The sequence below is a fragment of the Asterias rubens genome, chromosome 2 (assembly GCF_902459465.1).
Source record: "Asterias rubens chromosome 2, eAstRub1.3, whole genome shotgun sequence".
Taxonomy (NCBI): Eukaryota; Metazoa; Echinodermata; class Asteroidea; order Forcipulatida; family Asteriidae; genus Asterias; species Asterias rubens.
In genome coordinates, this window is record NC_047063.1 from 13,074,623 (window position 1) to 13,101,418 (window position 26,796).

Sequence of the window (26,796 nt, forward strand, 5' to 3'; positions counted from 1 at the left end):
ATCGATTACCAGAAGCTCATAAAATTTTTTGAGATACATGTATGATGGACAGAACACTAAGACTACATTAGGTTTGGGAAAATCAGTCTGTATACACCCAAACCAAACAATGCTCTCCCAGTGGCGAAACTACATGAAGGGGAGGGTAATATGAAATCTAGACACTTAGATTGGATATTACACTTTAATTCTTAATTTTGATGTTTTTAAAACTATTTTTCCATTAACAAGCACACAATAAATATGAAGATTTGTGCAAGACAAGTTTAATAATTGGAATTTGCTTTTGCATACATTCTTCACGGACTAAGGTATTCTAAGATGTAAAAGTTTATGTCATAAGAGATGCTTTTGAACATTAAAATGGACGATTTTAGGTTAAATTACTCCGAAATGTATGCCAGCTTTGGAGACGGCCGTAGCAAAATGTTTAGACGTGTAGCAGATACGCACGCATATGGTGCAATGACTTTCTAAAATGATACAGAGAATTACAGCTGGGTGATAACAAGCAATTATTTGTCAAGTGTCTTGCTCAAGGACTAGGATTCAAACCCACACTCTAAACCAGTAGCACTTGCGTTTGAGTTTGAAGCACAAGACTGCTTGGCGGCCACAATAAGCTTGTAACCATGTACATACCATTGCCTCCAATGACTTGAAGGTCTGGGTACTTCTGTTTGATGTGCTTAACCATGTTGATCTGGAAAGAAGAATTACCCTGTGACGAATCCTTCAGACAAAGAAGAAGATAAACAAGTTTGTTCAACTATGGTGGTTTTCTTTGTTTTCGTTGAATTTAAGGGCAGTGGACACTATTGGTAATTACTCAAAATAATTATTAGCATAAAACCTTGTTTGGTATCGAGTAATGGGGAGCTGTTGATAGTATAAAACACTGTGAAAATTGGCTCCCTCTGAAGTAACATTGTTTTCGAGAAAGAAGTAATTTTCTACGAATTTGATTTTGAGACCTCAGATTTTGAATTTGAGGTCTCGAAATCAAGCATCTGAAAGCACACAACTTCGTGAGAAAAACAAGTTTCAACGACGGTGGTTTTTCTTGTTTTTCGCTGAATTAAGCTCCTTAACCCTTTAACTAGAGGCCATTCATTTCTGTATTGATCATAACCATATGCCCAGACATTGCTAATTTTGTTGATTTGTTAAGACGCTACTTTCAGGTAAAATGTAAGGAAAATGAACAAGAAACAGAAAAAACATGGTTATGTTTTTGAGTTGTTTACAAGGGAAACAAAGAAGAATGTCAATTAAGTCCCAATTATTTTCTTTTGACCCCATAGTTTGATTAAAAGTTGGTCAAATATTGCGGCCGTTTGCAGAAGCTCTAGGCATTTTGGAACGATCCAGTTGCAGTTGCTATGGTCTCTATAGGGTTAACCTCTTCGAACATCATTAGTTTTAATAACATTTTGGAGCTTCCGGAGGAAATATTTTCCTTTGAAGATATCATTGTCACAAAAAAGGGACAAGTTCTTAAAATAAGCACCATAAGTGGTTTTTAAAATTCAGTTAAGGGAGAATGCTGAAAACGGAAAAGAGAAAGGTCTTCCAACATAGGCACACTAAGAGAGGTTTGCAATCTTTTTGAGTAGAGATGGTTTTGAAAAGAACTCAACATTCTCTGATCGTCTTGCAAATTGCCTCCTTACCAAAACAACAACATCCACACCGGCTTGAACCAGCATTTCCAACCTGACTCTGTCTTCGTCTCTGGTTCCAATCGCTGCTCCAACTAGAAGCTGCTTTCGAGCATCCTTAGAGGCAAGAGGGAACTCACGATGCTTCTTCAGATCGGTTCTGGAGATCAGGGACACTAGCTCATCCTTCTCGTTGACAATCGGTAGTTTGCCTGAAATCAATCAATCATTCAACTTAGTGATAACAATTGATGAGATTTTAACACCGAGTGTGCAGAGCTTGAATTTTACACTGGACCGCGGGCCCGAGGCCAGTGATTTTAGCATCGGGCCAGTAAACTTTTGACCGACCAAGTCCAGCGGTCTTTTGTTTTTCAACTTTCAAAAAAAAAATTTTTCAAAGCAAATATACTGAAAGTTAACAGTTTTTATCTCCCTTTCTATTTTTACTTTTGAACACCGGGCGAAACTGTTCTTTGGACAATTACCTAAGGTATACCCTGCCCTCTGTAAGCAGACGCTGTACTCAGCATTAAACAAATTCAGGAATCATATAAACCTAAACTTCATTCAGGAATTCCCCATCCACAGTTTACCATGGTAAATTAACCATCAGATCATCTACAATGTATGTGAATATAAAGTGACAGCTCCTGGAACAGGCGACAAGCAGGTTGCCATTTCATATATTATGTGTGAATACAGTCCACGGGCCATTAGCAACTCTGCAAACACCTGTTCATTGATTAATATTGAATGCACTATATTTACGATAAACACAATCAAATCATTAATAAATTAAATAAACACATCCCCCAACATCAAGAAGTCATTATCCCTTGTCTGAACCATCCTAAATATGGGTTTACCAAGTACACGGGCTGAGATTTGGTGTCCATGAAAATTCCTTCAAATTGCTTGTGGTACTGGGTCCCCCTTTTTTCTAGACCCAGAACCGCCCAAATGTTACAACGCAGGAGATGTTCAGACTCTGTGCATATATCCTGTAAATATACAACTACAGATTTTGACATGATGTGGACTACTTACGCATCCCTGTGGGAACTTATTTACTTCTTTCAAGATCCTTTGCATGCCCCAGGAGATTTTTCAGAAAATCAAATCAGGAAATATCCTGAGAAATCACAGGCATGAAGTACTTAACAATCTCAACTTGTGCAACTTGTAATTGTGATGACTACTTGTACGTAATAGCCTATCACAAACTGACAAACAGGCAAAAGCCCCAAAGTTTATTTCCGTGGATTTAGATGGGTTGAAGAAAATAACTGAATTCTTAAGTTTGTTAGCAGCCCAGGTTTACTTTAGACTATCTTTATAACCTTTTTTTTTTTTAGACTTCTGTTGCAAGACGTTGTCCTCCTCCAGTAAGATAAAATAGGAAGACCCACACATATTAGGCAACATGTACATAGCTCAGTTGGTCGAGCGTCTGCATGTAATCCAAAGGTCGCAGGTATCAAGTCCTGCTCTACTCAATTGGTCTTTGTTTGACCAAAATGTATTTTAAGATTTACCCAAACCCAGTCAGTTTCTTTTGTGATCTTCATTACCTTTCTTATTCTTCATTACCTTTCTTTGACTTCTTCATTACCTTTTTTAGACTTCTGTAGCATGACGTTAGCCTCCTTGAGTGTGATGTTTGCAGACGCTACCACCAGGTCCTCCCTCTTGGTCATCACTTCCTTCAAGGTGGTGTTATACGTACCGGCTTTAAGGAAGTCTATATCCCGAGCTGTTACAATACCTAGAAGCTTACCCCCTAGGCTGCCATTGTCTGTGATTGGAATACCTGCAATTGTTGTGAGTGCGGGGTCAACGACAAGAGTAACAATTAACATGAATTGCCATTGGTAATGCATACAAGTGGCCATGCTACAAGCCTGGAATTTCAATTTTGAAAGGGCAAGGCCATTTTCATTTTGCAAAGGGCATTTTTATTGTAAAATCTTAGAGTCAATGGGAAACTTAAAAAGGGGCACCAAGGCCAAGGAGTGTAATTTCAGGCCTGATGCCTTCCGACCATAACTAACTTTGTGTTATTTTTGACCGTGCGAGGGCGTGTGTGGACTAAATATAAGTGATGCGAAACAAGTAAGAAATAATTTGTAGTAATGTTTTTATCCATTGTAACTATGTTTTGGCCATTGACACAAGAAAACAAAATACAGGCATTCAAAAAAAGGTAAAACAGTAACATTGAAATCTGAGGAAATTTGTCATTTAACACACCCTAATGCAGTCAAAAATATTACGGTCAATGGGAAACTTTTTGAGATGATTTTATGCCATTAGATCTGAATGATTTTCTTATTGTTTTATTGTTAAAATTTATGTAATGCATGCTCAGAGTTAACTCAACAATGAAATGAATGACAGGGGTCAACTTTCACAGAGCTGTGAAGATCAAACATTTTACTGTACTGTAAAACTATACAGCTCTGAATCAGCACCCAATGTAGAATTTGTGACTCTCCAAACCGAGCTCTTTCGGCCAAAACTCACAACTTGATTTATTTATTCATCAAATACTGCCTAGGGAATCTGGAACAAATTTGAGAAGCTATAAATTGTTACCACTATACATGTACAAAATGTATACATGCATTGATTTTTAAACATGTATGACAATGGACAACACAAATGAACATACATGTAATACCCAATAGGGACTACATGTACTAGCATACATGTACATGTAGTCTTGAACTGAAATGTCCTAGTACATGTACTGGTAAAAAAAAACGGTTTTGCAACTTGGCTATTTATTGTGTCAGATACATCTGAAAATGGCATATCAAGGTTTGATCAGTTAGTTTATCCCAAAACCCACTCACAACTGCTTCAGATTAAAGGGCCAGAACTGCTACCACCAGGATAGTTTGTTATCACTGACAGAGCATACAGACATACATGTACCATGTTGAGGGTCAGTATGTTAGTTTTTAAGAAACATGTCACTGAAGGCAGTTTACAGGCTACCAGTTCTAGGCACTCTCAAGGAAAGAAAGGGTCATCACGTTTTTATTTCACATCATTTTCTCTGGCATATCAAGGTTTGATCAGTGAGTTTATCCCAAAACCCACTCACAACTGCTTCAGATTAAAGGGCCAGAACTGCCACCACCAGGATAGTTTGTTATCACTGACAGAGCATACAGACCATACCATGTTGAGGGTCAGTATGTTAGTTTTTAAGAAACATGTCACTGAAGGCAGTTTACAGGCTACCAGTTCTAGGCACTCTCAAGGAAAGAAACTTAGGGTCATCACGTTTTTATTTCACATCATTTTCTCTGGGACTATAGCGTTTCAGTAGCAGTGGAGTTGGTTGCATTGCATCCTGGTCGCTGAGCAGAAATTGCCTAGTGCGATCGACACTGAGAAGCACTGACAGTTTTAACCTGACAGATGCACCTGCAGGAGTATTCTGAGATGCTTGTTATCACACTTCATTACCTAACACGTTGGCAGTCAATTTCAAGAACGGAAAGATTCTTGCAGGCTCAACTACAAAGCTAAAAATAGAAGCTAAATATCTGGATATCAGACAAATGTGAATGAGTAAAATTTCACTTACAGTTACATGTACCCCATGTACTAAGTATTAATTTACGCCCACAACCATGTCAACTCCCTGGACGTATTAATTACATAGGCCTACATGTACAAGTGCAGTTTGACGTGTCAATGATGGAAATTTTGTCTGACACACCGCTATTTTGGGCAAAAGCAGGGTATTTGGTGCGGGGTTATTCCATGGAACATGTAGGTTTCACTGATAAAATAAATCCCTCGAATTTTTTTCTGGAAAACTTATTGAGTTTAACTAACTACTTTAATTAGTAGCACAAGTCTGAAATACTGAGCAGCCTTTGTTTCAATGAAAATTGTTAGGAGGAATGTTTAGCTTTGCTATTATTTAATTAAACGATAACTCAATTATATATTGTTGGTGTCTTCACCCCATTCATCTACATGTAGTTCTAGTTTGTCGACAACGACAAACATATCAAATGAAAGAACTGTAAACATTTCATCCAATAATAAGCATTTAAGTTTTTTAATAATGTAACATGTAAACCAAATTAGAATTTTTATGCTGTCAGGGTTTTTGTGCGTGATAAAAATGCGCCTGTTTTTAAGTAATGTGGAAAATTGAAACAAAAGTTAACGGAAACAAACGTTCTTACATTCACATCACAAAATTTCAAATGAACACAATTTTCTGGAACATTTTGTACACATTTCTAATCTTGTTTTAAAAAGTAACCCTTTCAAATGGAAAAACCTGAAGTCATAAATTCAAATTGTTTCCTTGGTAAAGGGGACCCTATAAAATTGTAAATTTCTACTGGAGCATTTCAAGGGCACCAAGGCAATGACCAGGGGGCATGGAGGCAATCGTGATTGCCTTCGTGAAGCTTCAGGCCAGCTTTAGAGAAGATACTTGTCAGAATAGAGAGATAAAATTACAGGGAAAACGTGCTAGTGCCACACAGCAAATTAACACCGGCTCGTCCGGGTGAATGTACACACATGTGTTGAAGTAAAATCACTCAGCAGTTACTGTCAAAATGGTCTTGAAAAAACATGTAAACATGTAGCTGCTTAAACTAAAACAGGAGTTAACTGAAAAAATGAAGATGAAGTTATGTGACAGAAGAATGGCAAAGTCGTCAGAACCCAGATCACAGTTTTAAGGACCAGTAAAAAAATCATAAAATTGCCAAGTTTAATGACCGTTAAAGATGAAGGAAAACATGGATTTGTGTTAAGCACGTTGAAACAGCAAACTTTTACAATTTGAGGCATCTTTAACAGCAATGCTGTAAATGGTTTAAAATTGAAAAGGACCGTAGGATCCAGTTTTGATAAATATTTTATTTGTTTGCTTTTCGCTCAACTACTTTATTTTGGATAAAGTGTATATCTGCCAAACTTTTCTGGACTGGAATACGGTAGACAATTATTATGGTCTGAATAACTTTGGAGCGCCTTCAATTCTTGGCTAGTCCAGAGCATGTATACTGTGCACCTACTGTGCTACGGTTTGTTTTTGGGGAATATTTTGTAAAACAAATGGTGTAATTCCCGATTCCGGACCTTTGTCTCGTGCTTTTGTGCGAATGTGGGATACAAGAATGGACAGGCTCCCACCATTGTTAATCATTGTATTTGGCTCAGTGGAAGGCAAGTCCGAACGCTCTAAAGTTCTGCGAGTCATGATGAGTGCGAACTCATTTTTCCTCACAAGACAACATCAAATCCTAGTGCTTCTTACAAACAACTTATAGCATTTTTTCTTCTTCAAGTCGGGGTTTCACTGGGCAACAGCATTTTCAAAGGAAACAATCAGTTCAGAAGTTCAGAAAAATAACATCGCAGGTGGGCATGGGAAATGTTTCTGAATACCGACCCAAATGGGTTAAATGTTACAACACACGCCAAAGAGTAAGCACAACCCAAGAAAGACCAACTCAATCTGAGAGACAACCCACCAAAAATTGATTTGGATTTCTTATCTTTCTTATCTTCATCTGCAAATAGAGCATAAGATTGAATCAGATTCAATGACCAACAAACAATGAACATGTTATTAGTCATTTTTATTGCAGTGATTTATCCTCAGAGACACCTATTGAGGATATTGTTCATTAATTAATCTGGGTGTTAAATTTTGTTTAAACAATGTTTGATACAATAGAACATTTTCACGTAACCACCATCTTGGTCATGTACATTGTTTGCAATAGCAGTAATGGATGTGAGTACGCGCCAAATTCGCAATCTGCATCCCAAAACCTCACTGCAGGTGAACCGGAATCAGAGCTTAATAAACGAAGCATACATTATTTTACACCAGGGCCCAAATTTCACAGAGCTGCTTAGGCACAAGAAGTAGCTGAACAAAACAAAATCATGCTTACCAGAATATGGCTACTAGCCAAAGTACCATACTACATATCTGTGACTGGTATCCTGGCAGAAACATTTTAAGTACCGCTTTCTGCTTTAGCAGTTCTACAAAATTGGGCCCAGCTTCAAGTGGTAAACTTCTCCCCTACCCGTACAGAACCAACATGGAGGCTACACAATGAATAAATGAAGTAAGGGATTGTAGTGGATGGACGAAAACTTACCAGAGAAACCATGTGCTGACTTGGCTGAGAACACACGACCCACTGTGTCGTCCGGACCCATACACACCGGATCCATGATGAAACCCTGCTCATATTTCTACAAAGACAACAAATAGTTTTGTTTTTTATTTATTAACATACATGTTCGCAGTATGCAAATATCATTTCCAACCATAGTATCATTATTTGGATTTTCCTTTACACTGTGTACTCAGTACTTTCCTGAGTTCTGTGAGAAAAATCAAAAGGCAAATCACTCAGGTGGGAATTGAATAAGCGGCCTTTACATTGCTAGAGCTATATGTAATCGATGGCTAGAGGCTGCCCTAATCCTAAGCAGCAGGCATGGCGGTTACCATAACAAAATTATACTCTTTATACCCGATGCAAAAGTTAACACAAAACACAAGTATTGTTGTAAATGTAAATTCAAATACACGAACGACTTCCAAAAAAAACTTTGTTCGGCCACTCCACCTCACCCTGGCATACATTGTCTTATAAAAACTACTTAGTTCTACATATATACACTTGCTCCGTCGGCTACTAAAAACCTGTATCCTACTTTAAAATTGTCATATTTCTTCCTTTTCAGATGTGAATACATACTGTACTTTTTGTATGTCATAAAACAAAGTACTATTTAAAACCCATTTTAAGTCTTTAAAATAAGCAATTTCATATGCGTACAAAATTAGCCAAACACCATGCACATGAATATATTATTATAATGCAGAGTTGTGAAAGGCCGATGTCACATCGAAAACACATCTTAATCATTGTAGGTTGACTGCACATTGTAAAAATGCGCTTATAATATTGTCGGTTGGTATTGTTTTCTTTGTTCATTTGATTGATGGTGACTGAACAGTCAATGAGAGGTTTGACTACACATCTAGGCTGACTAATCGTCTAATGCACAAACTGTACATGTATCAAATTAAAAACATCAATCATCTTGCTTGGTTGGTGCAGGACTCAAAATTAACACAAGACCATACATGTAGGTCTGAGGCCTGTGATTAAAGGGTTGGGACAGTAAACTCACAATGGGGCAGGCCTGGTGGTTGTGTAATACCTTTATGAACAAATGGTATTGAAGTCTTATATAGCGCACGTATCTACCAAACAAGGTACTCAAGGCAATTTGTGTTATACAGAAAGATTGGTTATTAAGTTATGAATTATGAGACCCAATTATGTAGCACCTTATAATGATTTACAAGGTGCTACGGGGCATTCAGCAGCCACAGCCAGGAACACCGGGGGCTAACCCCTTCTGTTTTCGAGAAGTGCACTGGAATTTTTTTATATGCGTCACACAACACATGGGACCAACGGCTTTCCACTCCATCCGAAGGATGAATCAATGGCTAAGTGTCTTGCTTAAGGACAGAAGTGTCATGGCTGGGGTTTCGAACCTACACTCTGCTGATCAGAAACAACAGAGTTTTAATTTGATGTTCTTAACCGCTCGGCCAAGACACTTCCACAAACGTTGACTGTATGTGCTAATTACATGTATCTTTTAATTGTCTTTCAAAAGTATCGAATTACACTTACACATATTATGAAATACATGTAGATCTTCTACGAGTGCTTCGTCAACTCATTTTGATTCAGGCCCTGCAGTCTTGTGATTTTCCCCACATTCAAGCCATGTGGTGAATACATACGATTCATACTCCCCCCCCCCCCACAGAACAGAACTTTGTTAAAAATACTGAATGACCAATTATAACTGGATGGGTAAATTTAACATCGGAAGAAGGCCTACAATTGCGGAACAAACCCTCACAAGACAACGGCCATTGCAGCTTAGACCTGTCATTGAACCAGCGTTTTTTTTAATGAGACCTATAAATAGTTACTTGTCGTTATATTTGATGAATGTTTATGAAATAATGTTTGGGAAAAAGACTGGACTGCAAGACTTGTTTGGCTGTGGGTTTACTGGCCCAATACTAAAAATACAATCTTTGATAGTTCTTGCCCAGGGTTCTCCACACCCACTTTCGGACAGGTGCCCCGCTCGCCCGTACCAACAAGGTACTCAAGGCGCTTTTTTCAGAAAGAAATTATGAGACCCAATTATGTAGCACCTATTAAGGGTTTACAAGGTGCTATGGTGCATTCAGCAGCCACAGCCAGGAACACTGGGGCGAACCCCTTCTCTTAGCCCTAAGTGTTGCTGGAATATGTGACCATCCACCACCAATGGGCTGTAAAGTTGACACTTTTACTGTTATGGGCTCAATGCATTTTTGGAGAGAGTGTGTAATCAGCTTCAAAATGATACCATCCACATTTAAATCAGACTTTTCTTGACGAAGTTATGATTTCTCAAAGCCACCTACTTTTTTATTCAGATTTCTCAAAGATTTCTTGAAAACCCAAACAATTTAATAGGCTCTGCAATGTACAAGTGCAACTTTACAGCCTATTGGTGGTGGATGGTCACATATTTTACGCGCATTACACAAAGCTGGGTACCATCGGCTTTAAGTCCCATCAAAAGATGAAGCACGGTCAAGTGGTTTTTCCACATACTGAATATTCAAGGAGACAGTGATTTACGCAATTACAATATGAAAGCTAACAATTAGTAAGCTTCTTTAACAAGGCAATGTCTTAATTAGGCATATAGTTTCCTGTTGATACTAACCTTTACTCTGCGAACCTCATTTGCTTGAAATTCTGGGGTACAGTTGTGATGAATAATGCCTATGCCGCCACATAGCTGTGTATTGAACAAAAAAATAATGGCAGAGATTACATGTAGCCTGCATTGTGTGTAATACAGGAATGAGATTTGATCATAAATGTTAACAATCCTGAAATTGGCATCCACATGTAGGTGTGGGTTCCCCCTTTTCTAGACCCACAACCTACGAGATGTCACAATTTCGGGAGTGGGGGGGGGGGGGGTAGGTGGGGGGAGGGGTTACAGACTCTGTGCTTCCATTATTCAGGAGGTTTAGATACTCTGTACATCAATAGAACTATACAACAATCAAACATTTTCGATCTTGGCTATGCTCCGTGGTCATAATGGGTTGATGTGGCTGGCAGCCAAAGGCGCCCTTGCATGCCTGCTTCTCAAACACGTTGTAGCCGCGTCCTTCGTGATTCAGCTCTTAGCTGCGAGTAAGGATGTTTAGCCCCCAAGTTATTATTATTATTATTATTGTTATTATTACATTGGCTATTTCTCTGCTGCATACAAGAAAACATGAAGGCTCCAGGATATTTTGAGAACATCCTAAAGACAAATCCTGAGAAATAACACGCCTTGTATTTAAGCACTATGCAGTAACGAGATAATTTTAGCTCAAACAGGACCTAAACACTTTATTAAATCACTCATTAAATTTCTTCTTGTGTGCGTTGTGTATCCTTGGGCAAAGACAGTGTTGATATCTCAAATTCTTGATACAATATTCAAATGTCAGACCAACTGTCCACTATTCTTGCGATCACCTTAGTACAGTACACTCAAGAACATAAAACATTGACAATGGCTTTGATGCGTATGTACGTCAGTGAAATTTGACACCTGCACGACACTACATGTAAAATCCAGGTACTTGAATGACGTCACAATATCAAGCTTCTATATTTAGGGTTAGTACAGAGTGAAATTACTACATATTTAGAAGACTTGCTTTGTGTATGACGTGGTCGGCCATGAGCCTTTTCTGTCGGTATGCTGCTGTTTTTACCAGCCAGTTTATGACTTTGTTCTTGTGTACAATCATGGAGGAAGGAAGAGAAGGAGCTCGAACGAATGGACTTGGTCGAACCCGTGGTACTGCGGTCATTTAACGACATCTCGTAATCACCCACATACCTTACACAAACAATGGGTGACCTGGCGTGTGTGAATTTGCGCGTGCGCACTTGGTTCTTCGCCAAACTATGGCGTCGTATGTCGTATGGATATAATAGAGGAAAAACTACTTTTTTGAGACACGATAACATTTTTGGACGCTACTGTACACTTTAACGATTAACACAATTGAATACCAACCACCCTCGTGTAACTATACCCAAAATTTGATCCACCGCTAGTGACCGGAAAGACACAAAAAATGTAAAAATATGCCATGATGTTTCAGTGAAACACTACAAACGGTAAATGAAAACGTGTATATTCACAATTCTTGTCTCCAATGATTCAACTTTACACGAAGGCAACGGTGCAGAGCAGCGGTACCGCACGTTCTGTACAAAGAGATCTACATGTAATCCTGCTCGTTAATCGGCGGTCCAGCTGGAGGTCTCCTATCTTTTTCCACTGGTCAGACAGGGGCATTGTCAGGGTACTCTTTTGTTACTCTGCGGTTTTGCGGGTCGTTCGAGCTCCTTCTCTTCCTTCCTCCATGGTACAATGAAGGCGAGACTATCTTTCCTAGTCAGATGGCTTCAGCAAAACATTGTAAATGATTTATACATCTTGTGTCGTCACTGGAATGCGTCTATATTCTGTCTCTGCATACCAATATGTAGAATGATCTGTTTTATGTTTTACCTAATCCGTTTTTAAATTTTATTGTAACTGCTTACCATCACTGTGTTTCAACTTTTTTATTTGTATGTCTTTTCATATTTCAAATAATATCTCCAGCAATTCACCTCTTTTCCTACACAGCGAAAAAAAGAAAACAAATCAAGAAAGCAATCTTACCGCCATGGCGATGGCCATTGAAAACTCTGTGACTGTGTCCATGGGTGAAGACACAAACGGTGCCTTTAAGATGATCTTCTTGGTAAGAGCTGAAGTAAGATCCTGCATAGAACAAACATCACAACAAATATTCCTTAATTTAATTGATTGAGGTAACAATTAAATCAGGAATCATTCTTTTGCAGCCTTACACCGACTTGTGAAATATAGGATCATACTCAGTACAAATTTCGGCCAACAAATTTCAGCTGATTATTTAATTTTTTTTTTTTTTTTTAACATTGAAAAAACATGAAAACCAGCTGATGATCGCTTAGTTGTAGGGATTTTAAAACCAAGATAAATACATTAAAAAAATTCAAAGTTGTTTTAATTCCATGTGCTTCAGCCAAACATCCATTTTGGTCTAAGAACACCCCTAAGTTCATAAAATAATCTGGTAGAGAACCGTATGTGAACACGATGAAAATAACATGGCGTTGCAACACCAAGGGATTTCCTGATTCCGATTTCACAAACGGCTCAGATTGATCTTAAAAGTGTGAATCAATCTCAATAGCCAAGTGTGATCCCCCAATACAAATCACAATGGAGATGTTGACAAATAATCTTTGATGAATCTTTGTGAAATCTAGCCCTGGACTGTCATTTCCAGGGGAGTTGGCTCTGTGGTGGGAATTGAGTGTTGCATACATCATGTATGTTTAAAGGTGTGCCTACATGTAGTTAAATGTATGTGTAACTGAACTGTCAAGGACAAAAATGTGTTACAAGTTCAAATAATTCAAACTACACTTGGTACACTTGTCACCTAATGCAGTCAGCTGCCAAGACCAAGGTCTTTAAAATCAAATTGTGCGTCGACAATCAAGAAAAATATCAAATAATAATCGTCCGAACACATGGGGCTGGATGATGTGGCTATGATTGTGTTATCATGACAAAGTTTGAACAGACCACATGGTGTCTTTCTGCTATTTGCTATAGAAGGCTTTGTTGTATCAGATGTTTCAAGCATGTTGTAGATAACCAACTTTGAAATTATTATAATATAATGTACAATGCTTTTAAAGGCAGTGGACACTATTTGTAATTACTCAAAATTATTATTAGCATAAAACCTTACTTGTTAGCATAAAACCTTAATGGGGTCTGTTGATAGTTTAAAACATTGTGAGAAACGGATCCCTCTGAAGTAACGTAGTTTCCGAGAAAGAAGTAATTTGGCACGAAATTGATTATGAGACCTCAGATATTAGATTTTGAGGTCCTGAAATAAAGCAACTTTTTGAAATTCTGTGTTGTCCGTTTGCATGCTGCCCTCAGTCAATGTGATTTGGCCAGTGAGCAGTTGACACTTGTGCTGTCACCTTGCTTAATGTGGATTGATTTAATATTTTTGATGTACACTGTAACAATGTAAATAATATGACAGTTTTTAACTGTGAATTCCCAGAAAGTACATGTAGTAGACTTGGTATTTAAACGAAAGTTTCACAGATGACCATTCTAGAAAATATTGACTTAGATTTTGTACCCATCTTCCCTAAGAATTTAATGCCGACTGGTCAGTATGAATTGAATGCGAAAGACTTGCACACCTGGCCCATCACATACTTGTTTGTTTTATCGTACAACATCTAGACTTGTCATATAATATTATTTTTTAGATTGTTCTTGATTACCCGTGCACAAATTATTTCTAATTTCCTTATTCCTTAAACATGAAATGATTCTACTAAACCTTCCAGAAAAAAGCTATACATGTATGTCGAGGCCAATCGGTTCTTACATTTAGTTGTAAACCACGCTCAGTATGTAAAATGTACACCATACAGTGAACATGTAGTACCTCATATGAGATTATTTTAAGTACTTTCAATTATAATGTGTAAGATGTTTAATTCCCTTTGTCAGATCCAACACAAATTTGCGAATTAAACCAGCAAAGTGCCATTTTAATTACATTGTAAGTGAACAAAATCTTGCAGGTTTTATTGGTTTTGTTTGTTTTATTTATATCACAATATATATATTCATAAGGTTACACAGTGAACGAGTGCACTTTATAATAAATAAATATGCACAACTTAACAAATTAAAATGTGTACTTCATGAAAGCCGCAAAATGCATGACTACAACAGCTTGCTAATTTCGTAGCGCATAGTACGAAACATAACATAATTTATGATGCATTTTCACTTTGCTCTTAATAATTATAAGTGGCAATATTCCCCTCTGTAATGTAACAGCATTTCCGATGGTAAAAATAGTTGCTACGGTAACCAAAAAGAACAAAAGATGATGACGTCTGTCTTACAAATTATGAATAGGCCTATCAGCCCAAGACTCATTGAGAACATAACAGAAGTAGTTATAAATAGATGGCAGACGGAAATCAATATCATATCTTTCTGCAGTACTGTTTGTAGATGAATGGGAGTAACCAGGACTTCATTTTTGAGTTGGTGTCTGAAACAAATTTTGAAGGGGCTGTCGCAGCATTTCCATGGAATTTTTTTCCATAAGTCAGGGGCAAATTCTTTGAAGGGCAGCCAAGTAGGGCCACGACCGCGTGGCAGCAGCAGGATTTGCCCAGTCAAAGAATAGTGAAAAGTAGTAGTGAGAGTAGTAGAAGAAGAAACAAATATATTGGTTAATAAAAAAAAAGGGTAGGTATTTAAGAGGCAGTGTAACTTTCAACCGGCTGTTATAAATCTGTAAAGGGGTCGAAATTAAGTGTATTTTGATGGTAGTCAGCAGGGCTAGTAATCCATAATTGTTAGTAGCCCTAATGGGATTTTGGTAGCCCGAAAAACACATTATGCCTTGCGTCACAGCTCAACTTTACAATAGTACAGTTCTTTATTGTTTGTGATGATGATTTTTGCATTATTTTTCAACTAGCCCGTCGGGCTATCAAACTGGAAAAAACAGTAGCCCGGCTGTGAGTCTGGTAGTCCCGGGCTAATTTTGACCCCTGCTGTTGAACATGCAACTAAGACAACACAAATTTTGAGAAGCATTTTGTTATGATTTTAATTTCCTTAAAGAAGATTACTCTTATACATTTAGAAATGACTTACCACTTCATCTGATGTGAAATCGATGTACCCTGGCAAGATCAGAAAATCACTACAAAGAGTAAAAAAATAATAATAAATAAGTCAGATTTTAGTAATAATAATTAATATTCAGTATACTTGATTGCAAGTCTGTGACCATGTTTTTTGTGTTTTCCTGATAGCGCACAGTAAGGCATAACAAAAATATATGTTGAGTATGTTGGCGTAACAGGCCCCCCAAAAATAGGGATTAAAAAAAAAAATTCCCCACTCCCAGCAATGAAAATGACGTGTTTTCTACTTGTTTTAGCCGGTAACAAAGAAAACAAGGCTACACACAATAAATAGTACATTTTAAACCTTGATGACATTTATTTTATTTTTTATGTCTTTAAAGACACTGGACACTATTGGTAACTTTTGGCAAAGATCAGTCTTCTCACTTTCTGTATTTCAACATTTTATGTATAAAATAACAAACCTGCGAAAATTTGAGGTCAATCGGTCATCAAAGTTGGGAGATAGTAATGAAAGAAAAACACCCTTGCTACACGGAGTTGTGCGCTTTCAGACGCCTGCTTGATTTCGAGACCTCAAATTCTAAATCTGAGGTCTCGAAATCAAACTCGTGGAAAATTTCTTCCTTCTCGAAAACTATGTCACTTCAGAGGGAGCTGTTTCTCACAATGTTTTGTACTTTCAACCTCTCCCCATTACTCGTAATCAAGAAAGGTTGTATGCTAATAATTATTTTGAGTAATTACCAATAGTGTCCACTGCCTTTGAAAAAATAAAAAATATCAAGGTTTGGCCGTATTTTTAGGGTAGGTCGGGTTTACATTTTTTTTTGTTATGCCTATAAAGCTAAGAAAAGGGCACCCTACATGTAGATGAGGAAATTGTAAATTTCTATTGTTAGCATTTCAACGGCACCAAGGCAATAACCAGAGAGGCGGAGGCAATCACCTTCGTTGCCTCTGTGAAGTATATTCATTAGTCCTGCAGTTGTAAGCATTCTGTACTTTTTGTTCAGAATATTGTTTCGTTGATGATGTGTTTAGTGGTCAACATTGGAGCTCCTTTATATCTAAAAGTGGTAAACAAATCAAGCACTGCATGTAGGCCAACAAAAAATGGGTGAAATTGTAAGAGTTCAAACAAGATTCTAGGATGGACGAGTTTTCATAACCACTGATGTCTCTAGTGTTGTCCTTAGGACACCTTGCGGTGCATGCACCAATGCACGCATTCTTTCTAAAGGGGATGTGAACATTTAAACAGAGGCCATCACACCATTCTGTTCGTAACACAAACAAATGAAGTTTGACAAGTGCTTTAAAGCAAAATAACTTTCTCTTATTTCAGATTTCTTATTTCTACTTTTTGAAGAATTGAAAGAAACTTGGATACACTTAGAAGACTTACACGTAACTACACTATTTAGTAAACTGGGGCCTACAACTTTAAATTGGTGGTGTGGGTAGACCCCCTTAACCACGACACGCTACCTCCTTCAAACAACTAATATTAACGTATAGAGCGATGAACCTAAACACCTGAACTTTGCAATAATCTAATCTTTTACAGGGTGACTCCCATTGAAATTTAACTCCCATTATATAACACTAAAATGCTAAATTTTATAAATTCAATAATACACAAAAATACTTATAAATCTCACAGCTTTTTTACAGTAATAAGGAAATTGTTCATTGACTCTTGAACTTTTATTCCCAGCTCAATTTAGTATTGGGAGTCCAGGGGCACTTCAAGTTATTTTACCTCCAAATAAAAACACCCCTACATTATGCTAGCTACATGTATGCTGGTGTAATTTTCAAAAATGTCTCTACACCTCTCACGCCTAATAAGATGGAGAGATTTCCATATTAGATGCCAGACACTTTGTACTTGTTGCCACTTCATACCCTGGACACTTTGTACCTTCGGGACACTTCGTACAGGTTACCAATTTTGTATCGCCAGCACAGTGCGAAGTGAACGTTAGCCGGGTCACTACTTCTAGTTTCTAGAAGAAGTACCTGGTCAATGTTGTTTCTTTTTTGTATAACTATTCTAAGTGACTGTGTGCGTTAATGTTTAAAATCAACAAAATATACGGAATGAATTGTCATTTCTGCTTGATTAATTTAATGTTATTTCCTAGTATTTTGGGGGGCGAGCGGTGGTATTTGAAAGTTCTTCATTTTATCAGTGACATTTTATTTTAAAGTTTATAGTTACGGGCCACGGGCCACTAATTATTATTAAATTTTGCCACCACTTTTTCACTCATTAATTCTTACATTACAAAAAGGAATTATTATTTGTCGAGTAAAGTAGTACTTACTTGACTATTCATATGAAAAAGTGGTGGCAGGATACGGATTTAATTTACACTTACAGTATGCATATTCCTTCTTGGGGGTTGGGGTTCCCATTCAACTTCAAGCTCAAGTCAACAACTGAGCAAGAACAACCCAATGTCCAATCCCAATGTCAATGACATTATTTGATTTTGAAGATAGAATTTCATTTTTTTCATGATCAGGTAATATTATCATTAATGATATAGGCCTATGATAAAAAAATGAAACTATTATTATGAAGTGCAGGTGAGGCCGACGCTGTTTGATTTCTCATATTTGTGTGGTGCACGTTTAACAGCACCAACACGAGAGTTATGTGAGTAATATCAGGTTCAGATCATGATATAATAAAGATTACGGATTGACTTGCATACAAACAGTCGACGGGTTCACTATCAATTTATCATAATCACACACTGCACTGGGGGGGTCCTACTAAAAGCCTGACAACAAGCCGACAACGCCGACAACAAGTCCAGAGCGCCGCCAACACGCCGCCAACAAGTTTTAAATACCTCAAAAATGGCAAATAAACCATAGATATATTAGAACTAATTAAATTTATGTTTATGTTACACAACACATATAGTTCTAATATATCTATGGTTTATTGGCCATTTTTGAGGTATTAAAAACTTGTTGGCGGCGTGTTGTCGGCGCTCTGGACTTGTTGTCGGCTTGTTGTGGACTTTTACTAGTACTACTAGCTAGTACGGTAGTACCGGCACTGGGTTTTCGTTATGTACAAAACGTGCACATTACATTGGACACATTGTTTGTAAATAAAACTAACTGTGAAAACAGACTGAACAAACGGAACAAACTACTCACTTGTAAGTCAGTCCATCACCCAATCCAAATAGCTGTGCCCCCGCCAGTCCATCATCAATGGCAGGGTCGGGAATCTTGCCGTCAGAACTCACTAAGTAGTCCGCCATCTTTCTGTTTCAATTTGCAAATGAAAATATTTATTGTGAACACAACAAACACATGCAGTGTGCGCTAATCTTCCGTTACAATGTTTTGGGACGCCATCAACGACCTTATTACACGTGCATGAAACTGCGCATGCGCACCACACGATCGTTTTCTACCTGACGCTTTTTCATGACACAGCCTGGCCAGACCCAAAACAATTTTTTTGTATTGCCCTTTATAAATTCAGGCCTACACCACACGACACATCATATCGACGATGACGAACTCGATTGGTAGCCTGGAAAAGGCCTGCTAGTTTTGTGTTGAATTGCTTACATATTTTTTTTCTCGAGTGTAAAAATGAGGATACGCAAAATTACTACATAAATTAATTAAAGTTGGGCTTAGTATGATCATCTTAATCCCAAAATAATGTAATGCTCTTCTTTGAGAAACAGCCGCTTACCCAAAAAATTACTTGTTATGTACATGAATATGCAATGCCAGCCAGACGTGCCAACCCTACTTTTAGAATCTTAGAAAATGTTAAAAGTTTGTTTGTTTGTTTATTTGTTGTTTGTTTGGGGTATGGTTTGCTTGATTGTTTTGTTGAAACCCCCATTGATGAAAAGCACAATAAATTTGATTTTTCGAGGTACCCCCCTCCCAACTTTTTGCTCGAATGGGGGTAAAGTAGGCCTAATCTAGACTTGTTCTGCTAGAGTGACAACGGGTGGGCTTTAGTATAATTCATTTATATTATTTATGTTTCATCTTCTTCTTCTTTTTCTTTTAAGGGGGCCTACCTTTTTAATCATTGGTTTATTTATTTAACTTCTCATTGCAACTAGTGCAATCCTCACTTTTTTAGGAAATGCCCCCAGAACCAGAGGCACTTTTGTTCACTCTAGTGTACGGATGACTTTATCTCACACATATCAAAATATCGCATAGTGATGTTATCATAAAACATACAGCGATTATATAGGCTATTTACAAAGCAGTAAATTTAGATTATAGTATAATCAACAAAATACTGACAAAAAAAATGTTGATAAAAACTGATCCACCTATAATTATTTTCAAACAGTGTGCATTTAGCAGCTCTTTGAAATTGATGATTTGCTCAATTTCCTGACGGTCCACACATACAATGGCATTGTCCACCTCCGTGTATCATCATATATGCTCATGCTCACCCTATGCTTTCCTCCCCCCCCCCCCCCCTCCACCACCGCCATATCTCGTCTTATATCAACATAATAATTATTACAGCAAAGATTAACTAAAGAAGATTAGCCGAACGCAAAATTCAACACATCAATAATAGTACGGTACCTCTTAGCTGCCGCGGCAGACGGTATCACATTCCCATCCTCTGATGACCCGCTGCAGTTTGCAGCCTCCTCTGCATCCTCCATGCCATGTTTACTCACATCAGCACTACCTGCAGACGACGATACAGCGACGACAAAGCCGTTCTCTTCACTATCACGGCGCATCTCACTCATGCTTACACACTGATCCATGGTGGAGAGAGCTGTCATCAGCTAGTGGTGGATGAACCGAAATGATGCAGACTGAGACGCGCTCTGATGATGAGAGAGGCTTTTTATACAATAACCATTTTCACCGTCTAGACATCTCATTTCATGGACTCTCCCCCAACCTACAGAGGCAGGTTGATCATCATGAACTTCATGTCTTAGGTCATCACGTTGGGGGAAGATGCGTTATTTTTTATATTCTCAGACCTGATGTGACCATTTTTGGTGTGTTTTTTTTATTATCAAGAAACGGATGAATGCAAATAATGTGCCGTCGTGAACAAAAGAGAAATAAATGAAATTTGTATTATTTGGTTTTATTGTTATTTTTATCTCACATAATTTCTTTAGCATTAGTGGTTAGAGGTTTGTGGTGGTGTTGCTGTTGTTGGTTTTCTTGTTTTTCTGTTCAACTGCTGCTGCTGCTGTTGTTGTTATGTTCACGTTGTTGTTGTTGATGTTGTTGCTGCTAGCTGCTCCTGTTTAGTGAATTAATTAATATCATTGGGTTAAAAAAAATCCTTGCTTGTTTAAATAGACCTATGTTCGTTTGTTTGGGTAATTGTTGTGCTTGTTTTTTGCCTGTGTGTTGTTTGTTTGTTGCTGTTGTTCCCTGTTGTTGTTTTTGTTCTCGTATGCATTGTCACATAATCCGCAGAGAAATAAAATATGGGGGGGGGGGGGGGCTGATTGTCCCGGGGGGGCCATGGTTGAAGAGTACTCAAAAGAGGGCGCTATCACTTATCAGAACGACCGTGTAGTGTGTGCATATTTATGTGGAAGTGCTGTTTACATGCACGACAAATCACCGGCAAAGTGTGGTTTACCGGCAAAAAGGAGGTCATTATAACTCAAAGTAATTCTCAATCACCAAAATGGCTGGTGTTCGATCCTTAAAAGTGAGTAATAATATTTATTTCCTGCTGGCCATTAGGCTAAATTTTGTTCCAAAGATGTGGGGCAACAGATCTACTACGGATCATAGTATGTATTTGCTTTTGTTGTCCCTTGCCCATCTTGGGGTATAAAATAATGTTGTCAATGTATTTTGTTTTGTACTGTTATGGCGAATAAAATAATAATAATAATAATAATAATGAGCAATTGTTAATGACGACTCGAGCCTTCATTCAACCTCATTCAATTTCAAGGCTTCAATTCATCATGCATTGGATGGCTCTAATTCTTAAGTAATCCTCCATTCACCTACACATTTTAGCATATCATTATCATTATCATTATGAATGGGAAAGATTATTGCTGCATGGACAGACCATGGAGGTAGAAATAGAACTTACCATGGAGGAATAACAATAGAATATTTGTAGCTCGGTCGTATCTCCGTGGTCGTATGAACAGTTCCGGATCATTGACCAGCAGTTCCAGATCACTTCAACAATAAGTTTAACAAAATACAATTACAATACAGTGCATTGAAAACAATGGTTCAATCAAGAATGATAAATACCCCACCACAAGCTTGCTTGTTTGGGGTGCTCTGTAATAATCCTTGACCTTTTTATCGAAATGTTTAAATCTGGACAAAAAACTAAATAAAAATATGTAAAATTTGTAAATTATTGGCAAATGAACTTTGGCAATTTTCTGAAGTTGTTTGCAATAAAATTTATAAAAAAGAAAGAAATCTTGTTTGGTGGTTGACAAACTCTGTTAAACAAAACTCAACACCCTTGTCTGAATCGGTTGGTTGTTTTGATTGCTTTATTCATATTTAATCATCTGTTTATTGGTGTAAGAGTATTTATAGTGGGAAAGGAGATTGCTTGATTAACTTTTTCGTTGATTGACCTTTTTTGTTGTTAAATCCATCCCTATATTGAATTATTTGTTGCTTTATTTCTTTTTACATGTACTTTTCGTAATGTTTATTCATTTGTTTGTTAATACTTTTTCTTTATATTTTTTTTAATTAACTATTTATTTGTTTATTTATTTATTTGCTATTTGCTTGTCTAATTTCTGGTTTTGGTTTTGTTATTTTTAAATTGTGCTTTGTGTATACAGATCATTTATATTTATATTTGTTTCAAATTATTATTACTGGAAATTATTAAAAATAGTGGTAATAAATTTAAGAGTTCCCAATTGACATGTGTTGTTTTTTAGGGTTTGGTTGGTTTAGTGACCGGTGGAGGGTCAGGTCTAGGGAAGGCGACTGCACAGCGGTTGGTCAATCAAGGAGCTAGAGTTGTTGTTCTTGACCTTCCTAACTCACCGGGAGAAGATGTCGCTAAGGGACTCGGAGACGATTGCAAATTTTCTGCCGGAGATGTAAGTAAGCAGGCGTGTACGATTGGGAAAGAGCACCAAGGCATTCTCTCCATAGTCAAGGGTACCCTATATGACAAAATTGTAAAATATCTACTGCAGCATTTCAAGAGGCATTGACCAGGGGGCATGGGGGCAATCACCTTGGTTGCCTCCATGTGATGTATCAGGCCTTGAAGCCCTTTATTATTACCCTTGCTATTTTGTGTGATGGTCTATTCTCGCAAATAGCACCTTGTCAAATTGATCAACAGCACCCACAGCAATTAGCCTTTTTGAGGTATGGCGGATGTGATCTATTTGGTTTGGGTATAGATACACACCAATTTACCCAACCTTATAGTGTTGTAGCAGTGTGGTGGTGCCCTTTGCAAGGTTTCAATACAAATTTAGATTTTCCACAAGTTTCCCTTTAGAGGAAAATAGCACTGTGCCCCTTCACAAGCAAAGTTCAAGGCCTACTTTGTAATTGTATGTACGAATTACCCTGAAATATTTGAGATCTATTGATCATGTCAACTTGTCAATTGGCAACTGCGTGGCAAGACATGGAACTGGTCATATGAGATATACTCCGCTATTTTATCAATCCAAACCACATTATATTCTTCAGAAATTGAGGAATAGCTAACTTGTTTTCCTTCACCAACAGGTAACCTCAGAGTCTGAAGTAAGCGCAGCCTTAGCTATGGCTAAGAACTCATTTGGCCGACTAGACTTGGCCGTCAACTGTGCTGGAGTTGGTATCGCTGTAAAAACGTATAATTTTAACAAAAACCGAGCTCATCCCCTAGCTGACTTCCAGAGAGTTTTAACTGTGAGTATTGTTATTTTCTTATTACCACGGTTATCAAAAACACAAGATGGGTAGACAAAGAAGCCACAGCTGAAAGAACCAATTTTTGCTATGATAATACTTATGGCAACACGTAATATGTTTTGTCCAATTTTAGACGTATGTTCGTGACTCTAGTTCACAAAAGACCTTTTTCTAAGCAAGTGTGCACATGATCAAAATTATGTGAGAAACTACAATCAGCATCGTCCGTGACTCCCAGGGCACTCGTACAAAAACATCAAAGAGCCTGTATCTCTTTCTCAGCTTATCACCTGGTCATCAAAAGATGAAAGGATGAAAAGGGGGAAGACAGAAGCTCAGATAGCCTACCGATGTAGTTGCTAGGGACATTGGGGTGCTTCCAGCTGATCCTCCCAACCTAATGAGGGATAGATAAGAATTGGCAAATCTCAGTATGATTCGAAATCCAAATCATACTTCAGATTTCGGTCGACTAGAGAGAGATGAAGAAAGACAACTCAATATTGTGACCTTTCTTTCAGGTAAACGTTGTGGGTAGTTTTAACGTCATCCGTCTCTCCGCTGGTGAGATGGGCAAGAATGATCCCGGAGCGGATGGACAGAGGGGCGTCATTGTCAACACAGCTAGTGTGGCTGCGTACGACGGACAGATCGGCCAGGCTGCGTATTCAGCATCGAAGGGCGCCATCGTTGGCATGACGTTGCCAATCGCTCGAGATCTTGCCTCGCAAGGGATCAGAGTTTGTACCATAGCACCAGGTGAGAAGAGATGGGTGGCGGGCCAGACTGGGCAGCATTTGTCTTGAATTTAACTCTTTAAGATGTAGTTTGCAGGCCTGTGTGTTGTTTTTTGAAAGGGGAAGGGCACCAATGCATTTTCTCCTTGGTTAAGGGCACCCTGTGAGCAAATTGTAAATTTCTTCTGGAGCATTTGAAGAGCACCAAGGCTGTGACCATGGGGCATGGAGGCAATCAACTTTGTTGCCTCCGTGAAGTATCAGACTGAGTTTGGAAGGGCAGATTAGTCTTTATTAGCAAGATGGGCAAATGTACTGAGGGAGGGGTAGATGCTTTAACCGTGCTTAAGCCCTTAAGGGACCATAGCAGCTGGAGACAACTTGTACCAAACTGCTCATCAGTCGCAAATGACAGCAATATCCGACTTGCTTTCACTAAACCAAAAAGGTCAAAGTAAAGGTCATGACTTGAATTGAAATTTTCCCAATTTTTCTTATGTTGCAAAGTATACATTCCTATAAAAAATGTTTGGGTGTATGGTAATGATTATATAGAAACGTAAACTAAAGATTTAGAGACTATCCCGAAATCAGGAAAATTCTTGAGAAATCGCAAGCCTTCTTGGGGTACTTCTTTGATTGGCTTGAAACCATGATGAAACCATTGATGTAAGCCAAGTCTTTAAAGCATTTTTACTTTTCATGTGTTTGTTGTTTCTTCAGGATTGTTTGACACACCACTTCTAGCATCGCTACCAGAGAAGGTGAGGACCTTCTTAGCTCGTATGGTTCCGTTTCCTAGTCGTCTTGGCCACCCTGACGAGTACGCACACATGGTTCAGTGTATCATTGAGAATCCCATGATGAATGCCGAGACAATTCGTCTAGATGGGGCCATAAGGATGCAGCCTTAGATTAACGGACATTGGTGTGGATAGGTGACATACGCACACATTGGCATGGGATATATTTGTTTAGATGATCTTCTCGTCGGGGGTACTCAGCCAACTCCCACAAGGGGATATAAACACCAAGCTGGCGAAAGCCAATCTCTTTCATACAAACATTGGTTTAACATTTATGATTATGTATTGCACAAATCAAGAAATTGTGATTCAGTAATTAGACGACATAATTATTCTAGACATTGTGGAAGAAAGGGATCTGTTTGTTTAGAAGATCTTCCTGTCAAGGAAAACTTGGCAAAATCCCACAAGGGGATACAAGCACCAAGCTGGCAACAGCCAATCTCTTTCATACAAACATTGGTTTAACATCTATGATTATGAATTGCACAAACTAAGAAATTATGATTCGGTAACTAGAAGTCAATACTTATTCTAGTCATTGTGAAATCAGCGGTTTGCTCGGTAGGGTTGGAACCCTTGTAATTGCAAGTCCTGCAATCTAACCACTTGACCACAGAGACCCGATCATCTCTCCATCAAGTTGATTGATGTTGTCTTTTAGACTCACATGTACATTGGTGTAGGATTTACATTCCTGTGCAAATGGATATAAATGTCACTTCAAAAAGTTGGGTCGACTTGGGTGGGGTAAATGGGGCCTACCAGGTACAGGTTGAAAGGAACATGGTTTGAGGAATTTTTCACCTAAATTATAGCACATGAATATTTTTGAAATTACAGGGTAACAAAAACAGAAGATAAATAGTTCACCCGAACAGTCCAAAATCCAACCCTGTCAGTTTTCTGACTTTGTGTGAGATGGTAGTGGAATTCCAAGTACTAATTACATATCATTGGAGCAAGAATTCACTTTGTCAAAACATTTGGATATTGAGTTATTATAGAATGAAGTATTTTGGGGGATAGAGGAGGATCCTACAACCAAAGACATTAGGGGGAATTCAAGTCAATTCTAATCGTGGTGTGATTTTAATTATATCTGTTGATGTTATAATATCTTAAATAATTTTACTGTACAGTTTAATTAAAGTCGAGACAAGCCTCGAGTCGGAGAACAACCATGCATATCATCTTGAGTCGAGTTTATTATGCTGCTTTGCACCGCCCTGTTAACTGCTAAGCAGAGAACTTCAGCCTCACTTCCTAATGTACCATATTGATCCCTCTTGTCACTAGACCCCAGAAAGAAGACACCAAACAAACCAACACCAATTGGCTTTTAAAAGCCACTACCTTTGCCCGCACGCTTGTGATAACATTGCAAGTACTTGTTGGGCACTTGGCACGTCAAAATACAAGTATGTTGACGTGATCACAATTCAGACCTTTACGAGGTCACCCTAAACTGAATGCATGTACATGTATAAGGTTTCTAAACATTTTATAAGATCAAATAAGGGAGATCAGTTCTCAAGGTCTCTTTTGTTCGCTACTTCAGAGCTTGAGCACACTAATAGCTTGGATCAACTACATTCCTAATACTACGAAAGCACGCTGTTTTTATAGTGCTTTACCACACTTGAGTGCCTCCCAAAGCACTCATTAACGTCTCGGCAAGATGTGTGGAACTTTGTACGAAACATTTCATGCAATTATGAACATAGCACCA

General features: G+C 38.1%; 2 protein-coding genes across 3 annotated transcripts in view; one reads left to right on the forward strand and one right to left on the reverse strand.

Moving 5' to 3' along the window:
* LOC117302845 (inosine-5'-monophosphate dehydrogenase 1b-like) overlaps positions 1-20,538 on the reverse strand; it is a 36,240-nt gene extending 15,702 nt beyond the window's left edge. For both annotated transcript variants that reach the window (XM_033786823.1, XM_033786822.1), the window contains exons 1-9: positions 20,204-20,538; positions 18,779-18,889; positions 15,600-15,648; positions 12,513-12,614; positions 10,491-10,565; positions 7,826-7,922; positions 3,277-3,474; positions 1,674-1,873; positions 643-733 (exon numbers count right to left, since the gene is read on the reverse strand). In XM_033786823.1, coding sequence (XP_033642714.1) covers positions 643-733; positions 1,674-1,873; positions 3,277-3,474; positions 7,826-7,922; positions 10,491-10,565; positions 12,513-12,614; positions 15,600-15,648; positions 18,779-18,889; positions 20,204-20,412 — 1,132 coding nt within the window. In that variant the 5' untranslated portion in view covers positions 20,413-20,538. The remainder of the gene's footprint in view (positions 1-642; positions 734-1,673; positions 1,874-3,276; positions 3,475-7,825; positions 7,923-10,490; positions 10,566-12,512; positions 12,615-15,599; positions 15,649-18,778; positions 18,890-20,203) is intronic.
* Positions 20,539-21,168: 630 nt separating this feature from the next.
* Positions 21,169-25,535, forward strand: LOC117302867 (3-hydroxyacyl-CoA dehydrogenase type-2-like). Its single transcript, XM_033786831.1, has 5 exons — positions 21,169-21,311; positions 22,540-22,704; positions 23,354-23,518; positions 24,043-24,280; positions 24,982-25,535. The coding sequence occupies exons 1-5, from the start codon at positions 21,288-21,290 to the stop codon at positions 25,170-25,172; spliced, it is 783 nt and encodes a 260-aa protein (XP_033642722.1). The 5' UTR covers positions 21,169-21,287; the 3' UTR covers positions 25,173-25,535.
* Positions 25,536-26,796: the final 1,261 nt, after the last annotated feature.